This window comes from Poecile atricapillus, chromosome 1 (genome assembly GCF_030490865.1).
Source record: "Poecile atricapillus isolate bPoeAtr1 chromosome 1, bPoeAtr1.hap1, whole genome shotgun sequence".
Taxonomy (NCBI): Eukaryota; Metazoa; Chordata; class Aves; order Passeriformes; family Paridae; genus Poecile; species Poecile atricapillus.
In genome coordinates this window covers 27,381,402-27,394,728 of record NC_081249.1, presented here as the reverse complement: position 1 = coordinate 27,394,728, position 13,327 = coordinate 27,381,402, and the positions used below count along the sequence as shown (strand labels likewise).

At 36.9% G+C, this 13,327-nt stretch overlaps 1 protein-coding gene across 1 annotated transcript in view; it reads left to right on the top strand.

Annotated features, from left to right (window-relative positions):
- GCC2 (GRIP and coiled-coil domain containing 2) overlaps positions 1-8,847 on the top strand; it is a 30,153-nt gene extending 21,306 nt beyond the window's left edge. The window contains exons 18-23 of the mRNA XM_058843689.1: positions 114-290; positions 1,468-1,685; positions 3,117-3,311; positions 4,128-4,267; positions 5,058-5,259; positions 6,345-8,847. Coding sequence (XP_058699672.1) covers positions 114-290; positions 1,468-1,685; positions 3,117-3,311; positions 4,128-4,267; positions 5,058-5,259; positions 6,345-6,415 — 1,003 coding nt within the window. The 3' untranslated portion in view covers positions 6,416-8,847. The remainder of the gene's footprint in view (positions 1-113; positions 291-1,467; positions 1,686-3,116; positions 3,312-4,127; positions 4,268-5,057; positions 5,260-6,344) is intronic.
- The last annotated feature ends 4,480 nt before the right edge of the window (positions 8,848-13,327 follow it).

Here is a 13,327-nt window from a genome sequence, read left to right as displayed (position 1 = left end):
ATAAATATGCAAATTGGATCAACTATCCAAAATGTTGTGGATATCATATAGGTTCTGAAATAATGTAATTATTTTAAATGCATATTGTGTATTCCTTTTTCTTCCATGTACAGGGAACAGTTGGAAATGGTGATAGATCAACTTAAAGTTAAGCTGCAAGATGCTCAGCATAATTCACAGATGAATGCCTCTGAACTCCAGACATTGCAGTCTGAACATGACACCCTGCTGGAAAGACACAATAAGATGCTGCAAGAGACTGTTGCAAAAGAAGCAGAACTCCGTGAAAAGTATGGTCTACTGATGAATAGATAGGAATATTCTTTTTGTTTGACTTTTAAGATCTTAGTATGTATAAGCCTATAATTATACTTCACAAAGAAAGAGCATGTTGAGAAAGTTAAAGGAATTTTCAAAAGGATTGTTTGCTATTTTTCACAAGCCATCAGAAGTTTCTACAATGACTATGAAATAGTAGCTGATCAAGGAATTTGAGATTTCTGCAAGCTTTCTACCTCTTAACTATCAGATCTAAAAATTAACATTTTTTAAGCACATTGACTCTTTCTAAGTTTAATGCCCAGCACCGCATTTTTGTTGTACTGCTTTACTAAATTTTATGGATGTTTCCTATTAAAAAAACTAAGTTTTATGCAAAGCAAACAAGTTCACTGACAAAATACACAGTTCTTGTCCACCAAGTGCCTTTCTTATAGAAAGTACTATATTTTAAGTTTGTGCTTGCCACAGGCTTAGTTTGCTGTTTCTTTCAAAATGAAAGGAATCTGTTTAATCTGTATCACTTCTTGTAAAATCACATACTTAATCACCTAATACTTAAGCTTCTCAGAAAGAGTCTATCATTGTTTTTTCTTCTCCATTTTGGGTACAAAGAAGTTCACGTGAAGTATTAATTAGAAATTACAGATTGATATTAGGAACTATTGACTTCTTGTCATGGTCTTTGTACAGTTTTATCTGTTCCTCATAGCTACATAATGAATCAGTGTAGTCTATCAAATTATGTTCTGCATTTTTCTGGAAACAATCCATTTCACAGTAGGTTCCCTTTACACCTAAACACTGGTCTTTTCTACTCTGGCTCTGTTTAAGTCTGTATGCTTATAAAGGTAAGTCCTGGGCTTAGTTTTTCCATAAATGCATTTGTTTAATTGCTTGTGGCTTTATTTATTTATCCAAAGATGTCTGATTTTTTTGTTCTGAAATAGAAGTTGAGAGTAGCACTATAGCACAGTGCATTCATATAAGTAATGTGTAACTTTTTCAGTCTCAGATTTTCCCTGTAAAAAGAAGACTTTAAATGAAAATAAGTTGCACACGTAGTCATTCTAAGATAATCATACACATGAAAATTGAAGACAGCCTCAAACTGTAAAAATTTTGAAATATAAAACTTACAGTGTTTTGCTGTTTGTGTCTTACTGTTTGTGCATGCACTGTTTTCAGGCTCTGCACAATACAGTCTGAGAACATGGTCATCAAAACAGAGCACGCCCAGGCGTTGAGTCAGCTGACAGCCCAGAATGAAGCTCTCCGGAACAATTTCAGAGATCAGGTCAGGAATTTGCAAGAAGAGCACAGAAAGACAGTAGAAACACTTCAGCAGCAACTCTCCAGAGTAGAAACTCAGCTCTTCCAACTCAAGAGTGAACCAAGCACTAGAGGTAACTTCCAGGCTTGAGTACCAAGTTTTCATGGGCTGTTTACAGATTTGTGTACCTCAGTGTGAAGCTAAAACATGCTTAGTGTTTGATTCTGTAAAATCACCAGCAACTGTTTCTGAAAAATCTGCAGCATGCTGTATCAGTCCACAGATACCAAGTCAGGAATGCATCTTGGTTACTATTTACTGTCACTTCAGAATCCTAAGGTCCTTGAATACATCTGGAGGAGGACAACAAAGGTGGTGGAAGGGCTGCAAGGAGTGTCCTGTGAGGAACGGCTGAGGACTCTGAGTTGGTCTAGTTTGGAGGAAAGCAGGCTGAGGGCAACCTCATCGCTGTCTTACAGATTCCTGAGTGGGGCAAGTGAGGAGGGAGGTGCTGAGCTCTTCCTCTCATCAAGGACAGGACGTGGGATTGGTTCAGAGCTGCCATGGGGAGGTTCAGACTGGACATTAGGAAGCATTTTCTTTCTGAGAGGGTGGCCATACGCTGGAACAGGCTTCCCATTGAAGTGATTGATGCCCCAAACCTGTCAGTGTTTTAAGAAGCATTTTAACAATGCCTTTGGTAATGTTTTAACTTACGATCAGCCTTGAAGTGGTCAGGCAGTTGGACTAGATACTTGTAGGTCACTTCCAACTGGATCTGTTCTGTTCTAGAATCTGCATCACTGATACCTATTCTGCAGTATTTGCATTGTCAGACAGATGGAGGGAAATGACTTTGTAAATATTTGGTGTTCTTATCAGGTTGTCTCAGGTTTTGGAGCATGCTGGACATCTGCCTCAAGTATAAAGTGTAAAGCTAGAGAAAAGTGTATTGGAAGCTGTTTTAAAAATGTTTGTTATTTGTATACATGCAATTTATTATGCTTGCTATTTGATCCTTCTTTCAATTTAAGACTTTACTGTCTTCAATCTCAAATGTTATTTTCGTATCTGTAAATTTACTAATCAGGATGTAGTTGGACATTTGCCAAGCAACAATAACAGTTCAAGAAGTTGCTCTGTTGTTGCTGAAGTAGAAGGGTCGTGCACACAGCAGTAAAACGGAAGAATTTACACCTCCCACGGGACTGGTTGAAGCAAAAGTGAATTCAGTTTTGTATTAAAGGTGTTTGTTACTCTTACCATAGCTAAAACACATCTTCAGGGAGATGTGCGTGACGGTTTCATAGTCACTGAAATAAAAATTACCAGTCAAGTTTGGGTTTAGAACCAGACTTTGATTGGAATGGCCACTTGGAGGTGAAAGGCTGTATTTATTTTACTATTATAAATGTTACGTGCATATCTGGCTTTTTCTTTTTGCTTCACCTTCCCCTGCATTTTGAGGACTATTTTATGTACCACTCTCAATCCAAGACAATCACTCGTAGGAAATAGCCCTCCCAATTTCATTCTGATATGAACATCAGTAAGTATCTTTCAGGTCCAGCTGTTTCAAATCCAGCAATGAAGAGCTTGAGAGAACGGCGGAACACTGACCTTCCTGTCCTCGATGTGCACACTGTCGCTAGGGAAGAGGGAGAAGGTATGGAAACAACAGACACGGAGTCTGTGTCCTCAGCCAGCACCTATGTTCAATCCTTGGAGCAACTTCTGAACTCATCAGAAGCAAAGCCTGGTAGGTAGAATGTGGCTTTCAGAAGTGCTTGCTTACATAGGTTGCAGAAGTTCATGCCCTCAAAATATTTTAGAGCATTGTGTTTTCATGCTTTTAGGTGCAAGACACAAGCCTAGTCAAGTGCCACTGAGTTTACACTGTCTTGAACTTTTGTAGGAGTTTTGTCATTGAGTAAGAACTAACAGTAGGACATTCCTACAACTTTTAGTGATTTAAAGGTGTCATATTTCTGAGCTTTTAAAGGGAAAGACTGGGTGAACAAGTCAGTGAATAGTCAGAGAAATTTTTGTATTCTGGATGAGTCTCTAATAGGGATAATTAAGTCCTGATTTAACCCTGTTGATGAAAGGATAAAATTTCTGTTCGTCATAATGAGGCTTATTAGAACAGTAGGGTTCATAGGATTTTTTCTAGGAAAGTAAAACCCAGCATGAAAAAGAATGTTTTGGGAGTCCCCAGAAACTAGAAAAAAACATGGTAGCATATAATCCAGTTTTAAAAGTCTACTGAACGCTTCATGGATAGCTATTGAAAATCTCAATTTATGGGTAGGAAACAAGGAGTAAGTTAAAACCAAGTATCTTGAGGTACTCTAGAACTGCCAGCCCCCTTCTAATCCATAACCAAAAATAGATCAGAAAATAAGCATGCAGCAGCATTGATGGCTGTTAAGTCCACACTCTGACTTTGCATCAATTCTGTTCATAAGAAACTAATGAATGATTAAGACATTAACCAAGTCCTGATGTTAAGTTAGTATGAAGTAGGTGCAAGTGCTTTTTCCTTTTCTTAGTTTTCTTTTCCAATTAATTGCAGAACCATCTCAGTGGCAAGCAGATCTCACTAAGGATGAACTGATTCAGAAACTAAACACAACAACTAAGAGTGCTGATCACTTGAATGAATTACTTCGTGAATCAGAAGCAACCAATGCAATCCTAATGGAACAAATAAAGGTTAGCAGAGACACAAGAGATGTGAGGACAGCTCTAACTTCCATGGTCTGTTTCTTAGACCAAATGTTTTTCAGAAAATCCCTGTCTATAAAATTTTGGTGATGTAAAACTTAGTTTGGGAGGGGTTTTTATTCCACAGGTCTAACTAGTGCTTCCAGGGTCTACTTCAGTTTTTGGGTGTTTTTTCACTACAGTTTCTAGTTGGGTAGGCACAGTGGGGAGAGGGGACAGGAGTGTGGAGTAAAAGCTTCTACAAAAAAAATCCTCAAGAGTTTGGAAGTTTAATGTTTAGTAAAGGGTCCATACTATTTTCACTTAGATAAAAGCAGTAAGTACCAAGGGAAGCACTCTCTGGTTTCTCTTTCTGTAACCCATTTTAGCTCTCTTAAGTTAAAAGAAGACACATGAACTCATGTATGAGTGAGCTTTCTGAAGACATTTCTAAATGTACTAAGCTTTCTCTTCAAAAATGCTTTTAAATGAATGTCATAAGATTTCTGAATTATTTAACTGTTCAACTGTTACTACTCTTTTATCACTGATATTGTATCTCTGTACTGCACAAATTTTATCAAAAAAGGTTATTTTCAGTCAATAATCAATTCTTAAAACATTATCACATATTTTATTTTCACTGGATTTTCATCCTGTATATGTTGCTAAACACCCATTATTCTTTTTGAAGCAAGCTGTGCAATTAGTTTTTTAGCTCTTCAAAAGACCTTTGTTCAATTACTCATTAAATGAAGCAAGCAGTATTTTTTTTTTTTTTTTTTCTTCTCATCTGCAGCTTCTTAAGAATGAAATAAGAAGACTGGAAAGAAATCAAGAGAGAGAAAAGTCTGTGGCTAACCTAGAATACTTGAAGAATGTTCTATTGCAGTTCATATTTCTGAAATCAGGAAGTGAGAAGGAACGGCTGCTCCCAGTAATAGACACCATGTTGCAGCTCAGCCCTGAAGAGAAAGGGAAGCTGGTTGCAATTGCCCAAGGTATGTGGTGTTCAAAATATTGTGACAAAGAGGAAAATTGAAAAAAGGGATAGTTCTGTGCTGTCTGTTGTCTAGACCTTTGAGAAAAAACAAAACTTAGTATCATAATGTCAGTGAACTAGTCATAAAACCATTTTCTTTGTTGGGAAGTTACTATTCAGTTTTCAGTAAACAGAACAAATACCATTAAATTGATATAAAATATAATTTTTTCCGAAACATTCACATTTTAGGAAGATAATGGTAAGCTGAAAAATGTGATGTGTTCAGGTTTTGAATAGAGTTAATTTTTTTTTTGTCAAAATTGAGGTTTATATAATTTAATTATTTTCTTTGCAGGTGTTCTAAACAGATAACTAAAGTGGTCTTCTCAAGGCAGTACTACAAATCTAATATTAGTTTAAATATAATACATTTAAAGATATGCTCTTTGTTGAAGAAATAAAGGAACTAGAGAAGGATGTAAAAAGAGTTAGGTATTTGCAAGAAATTAACACAGGATTTCTGTGGGCAATAATGTTCTGTTTCTGCTTCAAATACTCTGAGCATTTGTTCCCTTAAAATGTTTTTTAAGGTATTGTTTCTCATTTCTCAGTGACAGTAACTGTAGCTTGTACTGCATTAGCAACTGACCTATACTTTATCTTAGAATTAATATAAACAGTAAGCAACACATGTATGTGTAAGAACTTAAAACTTGTGAACAAAATCACATTAGAAAGGGAAGTGTTCAAGTACTGCATTCCATGATAGGCTGTGCATTTGGAAAAATAAGATATAAGTCAAGTTCATAGCATGTTGATGCTATTCTGGCCCTCTAATGAAGACTGATTGGATTTTTCTGGATAACAGTGATAAATTACCTTTTTCAGACATTCTTAAGTACCCAAAGTAAAGTGGACTTGGTGGTACAATCCATATCTATGTCAACCCAAGAGTGAGTTCCTTTCTCAGCAAGCTTGAGGACAGCATTTGAAAAAGGATAAAGGCAAGGAGTGGGGGCAAGGTCATGTAACCAAATGGTACAATGTCTAACACAATAAGTGTCTAACATAATAAAAAGTATGTTTCTCTTCCTCCTTCAGGTGAAGAAGAGAGTACCTCACGGCCTTCTGGGTGGGCTTCATACCTCCACAGCTGGTCAGGACTTCGATAAAACAGTGGAAACACTGAATCTTTAAAAACATTCCAAAAACAACTGCAAGCCAGAGAAATCTTACTGTAGATCTGTTGGTGTTGTAGCGTTGAACTACAGGGTTTTATTTCCATGTGTTATTTTCAGCTTTTTAGGCTCTACTAAGAAAGAAGCCTGCAGTAGCTCTGAAATATGGTCCTATGTTATGCTCTGGCAGCAGTGAACTATTTGTCTTGTAAATGTTAAAGCTGATAGTAAGAACTATGAGAAGTGACAAATTAATTGCAAATAGCTTGGAAACAGAATATGTCACCCTGTGATAGCTCTTTTGATATCAGTTTAAAAGTTTGACCTGATATAGTAACTGGAATAACTAGAGTTTAGATTTAAAGCATTTAAAAGTGTTTACAGTTGCTTTCACATATCACTGTCAGCTAGCTAATCTATATGGTTAGTGTTATTCTCTACACATTTAAGAAATTTAAAATTAATTCCTCTCTTGTGATGGCTACAAAATATAAGACAATTAAGAAACAGAAAGGGCATTTTCTGCTTTAAAGTTGTAGTCTTTCTTAAATTATTTTGCTTTTGCAGAACATGAAGGCAACAGTTCACAAAATGTAGAGGGTGCAAAAATCTGTATGAAATACAGTGCTTGTCACAGCTGGTACTGTAGTTGAGATTAATGGCATCTGTGGAAGCCGTAGGATAGTACTGCAAGACTCAGAGGTCCTAAATGAGCTAAAGCTTTGTGAAAAAGGACTTAAACTAGGGCTTTTAATCTGAGGTTGGAAGTTTGTGGAAAAGACCAGGAAGAAACATTCCATTACTGTAATGATGTCTGTAATTGGATGACAAGACTACTCATACTGACTTAGTCATAGTGAAGACACTAAAGAAAGAATCTGAGCCCACAGGTCAGACTCCTAACATTAACTTCTGAGAGAAAGTAATGAAGCTTTTGTCAATAGATGCATCTTTTAAATGTTCTAATGATTTAAAATCTTATTCTCTCACTTACCTGTATGTGTGCACATTGTTTGCACAGGTCTTTTGCACAGATGAGATGATCTCTGTTCCAGGTTACTCAACAGAAGTTGTTTTTTCCAAGAAAAATAAATTTCTACCGTCTCTGCTTCTGTTAGCAGCACAGCACCTTTTTTTTACCTTCAGTTGTCTTCTCCCCTTTACAGTCCATAATGCCTTTCACCATCTTAATTTATTTGTAAGGTTTTAAAAAACAGACATATGTGTTTGAGTCCTGCTTATGTTTAAACCAGAGTCTTTTTGTCTTTTTCACCCATATTTTTATGTTCTCTGTGTTGTTTTACAGAGAGTCTTTCCCTGGTACACATACAAATACTAAATAGGGTTCTTCCTTTCCCATCTACCTGAGCTCAGGCTCTGAGGAAATGACACTTGTTCCTTTAATATTGCCTTATTTCAGGCTGAGATTAATCTGAACATATGAACGGCAGAATGGCAACATACTGAGAATGAACTGTTCAGTAAGTTTGCTTTTGGTTTAATTTCTTGCTTGTTGTATATGTTTCGGTACACAATCAACAAAGCAAACACGCTTTATTTAGGTATTTTAATTCCTTTCCACTGTCTTTGGCACATCTTTCTGTTTTCTTCCCCTCCAATATGTATTTTAACTGGAACTTTTTTGCTTTGTGCTACTGGGGAAAACATTCTCTGTGGACTTTCAGAACATAGAACTGATCAACAACAGTGTGAGGGACGAGTCTTCTGTGTGTCTGTAGGTAGCAGACAGGAGGCTGTGTTTAGGCTTTCTTGCATTTGCCTTTGGAATGATACACCTTATCTTCAGCATTTGTGATTTGGACCAGATCTCGAATGTTGGATTCAAACTCCTTATTCAGCTGGATTTGGTTAATGTCACTCAAAAGAATGCCAAAGCACAGCAACAGGAGAGGTTTGAAATATGTATAAAAATAAGTGCTAGTCATCCTCCTGCTGTGATTTTAACAATGGAAGCACATGAGTAGAAGGGTATGGCTTTGTCTCACTCAGTTCACACTCCGTTGCAACTGACTTGATGTAGTCTTTGCTATTGCTAAAGAGGTGTGATGAGTTCCTCTTAGAATGCACATATTTCAGAACTGTAAATTATTTAACATTGTAAGCTGTGAATAAAGGTATGCAAGTAACATATCACCGGCTGTATGAAATGCCAGTTGCTTATTGACTTCTTTCAAGTCTGAGTTGCATGCTCACTGTTTTTAGTAAAACTTGAGTACCGTACTTATGAATGTAGTGAACAACTCGCATTAATATATATTTTTTTTACAATTAAATAGTGAGATCTTAATTAATGTAAAAATATTTTAATAACTGTTACTAAACTGTTTTCTGTTGCTAAGATTGCCAGAACTTACCTATGTGGCAATAAACTGACTGTAAGCAAATATATCAAAGTTTAACAGACACTTGAGTAAATGGAATAGAAGAATGTGAACTGGAAACAAGATTATTTTGCATAGAGAACTTTTTATATGTCATATATTTGCATTTGTAATGTGCAGCATTGGAGCTGTGATTTGCTTTCAAAAAGCAATTTAAAGTTTTAACTAGTACTGCTGCTTCTTGATATACTGTGGTGCTCTTTTTTGGAAGAGCATTCTGCTGACTTTGGTTTCTGGTTCATTTTGTTTTCTTTACAGTGCCACATTTATTAGAATGTTTCACAGAAAATGTCACCCTTGCCCAAAATGTTTATAAGCTTAGGACCAGTCTTTATCTTTTAACAGTCTGCCTTTGGCCCAAGCATAAGGAGAACATAATAATAATAATAACTAGAATAATAATAGTAATAATAATGATTCTGCTGTCACTATGCAGACTGTGTATTAATTAAAAACCAGAAATAGGAGTGACTCAACGTTCCTGAACCTGCATGTGCGCTGTGGTTGAATTTTTAGCTACCTAATGCTGACTTAGAAACAGGTTATATGTCTTTTATTTTCCCTTTACCCAGAAGGGAGATTCATCTGTGCAAGCAAATAGTGCTCCCGCTGAAAGACAAGGAGATCAGAGCTTGTCAGGCTGTTGTATAGATGTGGCCAGTTGAATCTGGGGTTCAGGAGGGCCAAAGGGATCCATGTTAGAAATTATACACAAGAGAGTAAAGTTGCTTTTTTTCTTCTATGACCCTCCTTGTCCAAAGTATAATTGTGAGAATACAGGGTTAGATTATTTTCTAAATTTAAATCCTCCTTCATCAATCTCCCTTCATTCTTTTGCTGTGATAAGAGATGATATATCATGAAATTGTGGAGGAATGCCTAAAAACTCTCCTTAGTGACTTTGAAGGCATCTTAAACATACATTCTTCATTTGGCTTTGCCTTTGCTTCACCCAGTGCACCAATACTTCCTAAACTACCTGCTAGTTCTACTATTGTTGGTACTGTGAAAATATGTCTCTTTCAGGCCTTGCAAATAGCAGTCACCACTCACAAGCTGAGAAACCAAATGTATGAAGAGATAAAAAATATATTTGTTGTAGTAATTTCAGAATTGTTAGTCTGGATAGATAAGTATTTTGTTTGGAAATAATGTCTTTGATGGCCTTTTCTTGTGGCCATCACTTCAATAAAAGTCACCTTTACTCAACAGAGTGCCTTTCGTTTTCCCTCAATGCCTGTTCTGAAAAAGTGTTCTGAGAAAATGCTACTCAGATGCAAGGTAAAAAACAAGGACTGTCTAGCATTGTACTGAAGAGATTTTATGGATCTGGTATAATATCCACAGCCTCTACTTTGGAAGGCAGCTGCAGCAATGGATTCTTCTGGGTGAACAGAAGATAAATCGGTTTTTTATAGGGTTTTATTTAAAAAAAAAATTAAAAAATTTAAATTACTTCAAATGTGTTACTAGATTGTCACCAGCAATCTGAAAATATTAAACATGAACGAGAGGAGGGATGCAGAAGCTGTTAATGGCCTTATAGCAGGATTGCACTTAGTGTGTTTGAGTACTAACTACCTTATAAATCAGCATGCGTTTCTAATTGCACTCAACTTTGAAATGGACTAATTATCCCTTCCCTAATAAGCTGTGATAATTTTTCTGTATCTACATGATCGTCCTAGTGCAAAGATTACATGCTGAGTGGATGAAGAGGAGATTGATTAAAGCAAGAGTTTGGTGTGTTTATTTTCTTGCCAACTATTTTTCTTAGACCACTCTTATTACACAAATACGTGGTCAGAGAGGGGATCATAAACCATGAAAAGAAGACATAATAAATGGATATAAGGGTCAAAAAAGAGACACTTCCAGTCAACTTCCAACAACTTTCATGTATATATGCTATGGGGAAGGGAAATAATAATCTGACTACTTTTTAAATGAATTTGATTAAAATTTATCATATGGTTGTGAAAGGATGAGAAGATGCATGTTAGATGCAAGAGCTTCCTGTCTTTCCTTCCTGTCCTATGTTTCTCAGGCTCATTCTAAGGATTCAGACTGGATTGAATAGTGAAGACTGAGCACAGTAAAATAAGTATGGAAATTGATATCAGTTACTGCTCCAACAAATCAGCATGCCTTGGTATTGGCAAATGTTTTTTTTTCTTTGCTGTCAGTTGAATGCTTAAAGAATCCAAGGTAGATGTAATCAGTGTCAAAAACAGTGTGCTCTTTTGGGCATGGGTGCAGTCCCAGTCCTCCCACAGCAGGCTATGAAAGTGTTTTAAATTGATAGACATTGGATAGCAGCTGTGTATGAGCATAGGATTTAAGTGGGGTTTATTGTTTCATTGCCTGAAAATCGAAGCTTGTTCTGAGAACGCTCAGGCTATTTCCGCAGGGGACGTACATATTAGCTCTTGGCTCTCTTTCCTTTTGCAGCATGCAGAGCATCTCAAAATCAAAAAGCATAGAAACCATTACAGAGCTCCAGAAAAAGGCTTTTACCCAAATACGGTTTTACTGTTATTACTCCCCTTTGTGGAGTTAAGTTGCTGATGCTGAGCATTACTCTTGCCAGGGGAGAAGGCCAATTGTATCATTTTGGCTTTAGCATCCATATATTTATACAGAGTAGTTAATGTTCCTCTCACATCTTGTCACAGCATTGACTTGTACATGCAGCTGTAGCAGTCCAGGTGAAGCTGCCCACCTTTGCAAGGGGACAGGTTTGGGGTCCCTCTGCTCCAGAGGCAGGGGGCTACAGCCTCTGGAACAGGGGGGAGAAAAGCAGATGATGATAAAAACCTGAAACAGCTCCTGTTGTTGATGTGGCAGCTCTCTGTCCCTGCCCTGACTACTTTCTATTCAAAACTGGTTAAACCAGTTGTTTGCAGTGGTGGGGGATAGTGGATATGTTGCAGGAAGAGGATTTTCAGGAAACTCAGAAAAGCTAAGGTTAGGTTTTGTAACATTCTGGAAAAGATGGGAAATGACAAAAAGCTTGAAATACAAAAATTACACACTTTTACTAAAAATGTTAGAGTAATACCATGATCTCCAGGAGTCATTATTTCTTAAAGTACCTGTTTTGTGGTGCTGCTGTAAGTTTTTTCTTTAGCCTTTACTGTGTCTGTACAAGTACTGATCTTGTCACGAGCAGAAATTTATACTGCTAAATATGGAATTTTATCGATCTGTTTTTCAGAGGTTTGAGATTGAACAATGAAAGTTATATCCTTGGTTTTGCAGTCTCCTTCCCTCTTCCAAGAAAAAATGATGCTGAATATACTAGGTGTGTCTAAAATGCATGAAGCAGAAATCTGACTCTTTTTATATGGATGTCAGAATGATCACTAAAATAAGTCTTCTAGTACTCTGAGCAAACTAAGTATTGTTTTTAAAAACAGCAATGTTTTTTAGAGATATCAAATAGTGGTCAAAACTTATTTACTCAATTGATTAGTGAAGTTAATAATGTTGAGCAAAAATATGAAACCTAAATAGTTTTTCACCTGTTACTTCATCAAGACCTTGCTAAGAATATTTAGCAGGACACCTTGTGTTCGAAAGTTATTTCTACTTATGTGGTCAAAGTTTCCTTCACTGTTGCTTTAACTTCATAGCTTTGGAGGTGTGACCTGAACACTGGCAGTTAATTTAAATCCATTGATTATATTAAGGTAAACAAGCATGGAACTACTCTGCTAACAGGCTCTCAGAGTCAGAGTAGGCTTAGATTGGATATTAGAAGTAAATTTTTTACTGTGAGGGTGGTGAGGCCCTGGAACTGTTGCTCAGAGGAACTGTGGATGCCCCATCACTTGAAGTATTCAAAGCCAGGTTTGATGGGGCTCTGAGCAACTTGGTCTAGTGCAAAACATCCCTGCCCATGGTGGGGGGTTGGAACTATGTGTTCTTTAAGGTTCTTTACAACCCAAACTGTTCTATGAATCTACCATCTGCAGCTGCATGAAGTTCTGGAAGAAAACAAAAGCTAGAGCAAGTACCACAGTTAGAAGTTACTTACTCATGTCTATTCATACCACTCAGGCAAAACCATAAAATACTTTCTCATTTCCAGAAAAAGAACCTGATGTAAAGATGCTGATATTTGTGATTAGAGACAGGAAGTCAAATTCTTTGACCAAGCAGCTGCCTCCTCATCTGTCCCAAATAACCCTTCCTTTCTCACTTCTTCCCCGGGCCTACAATAAGGGCCTTGTTCAATATCAGTAAAACTGATCATGCATTTAGCTCTGAATAGGTAAAGGCTCTGTGCTGTAACTTAAGAGCAACAGAATCATTTAGGTTGGAGAAGACCTTGAAGATAAGAGTCCAACTATTAACTTGGCATGGCTGAGGTGCCAGTGCCAGCTGCAGTACAATAAGTTTGGTATTTCAACAGTGATGGAAAATGTAAAGTGGTCTGTAAACAGAGCATCAAAAGAATATGACTACTTAAAACTGCATTTTACTCTGGTCTTAAAGGGAG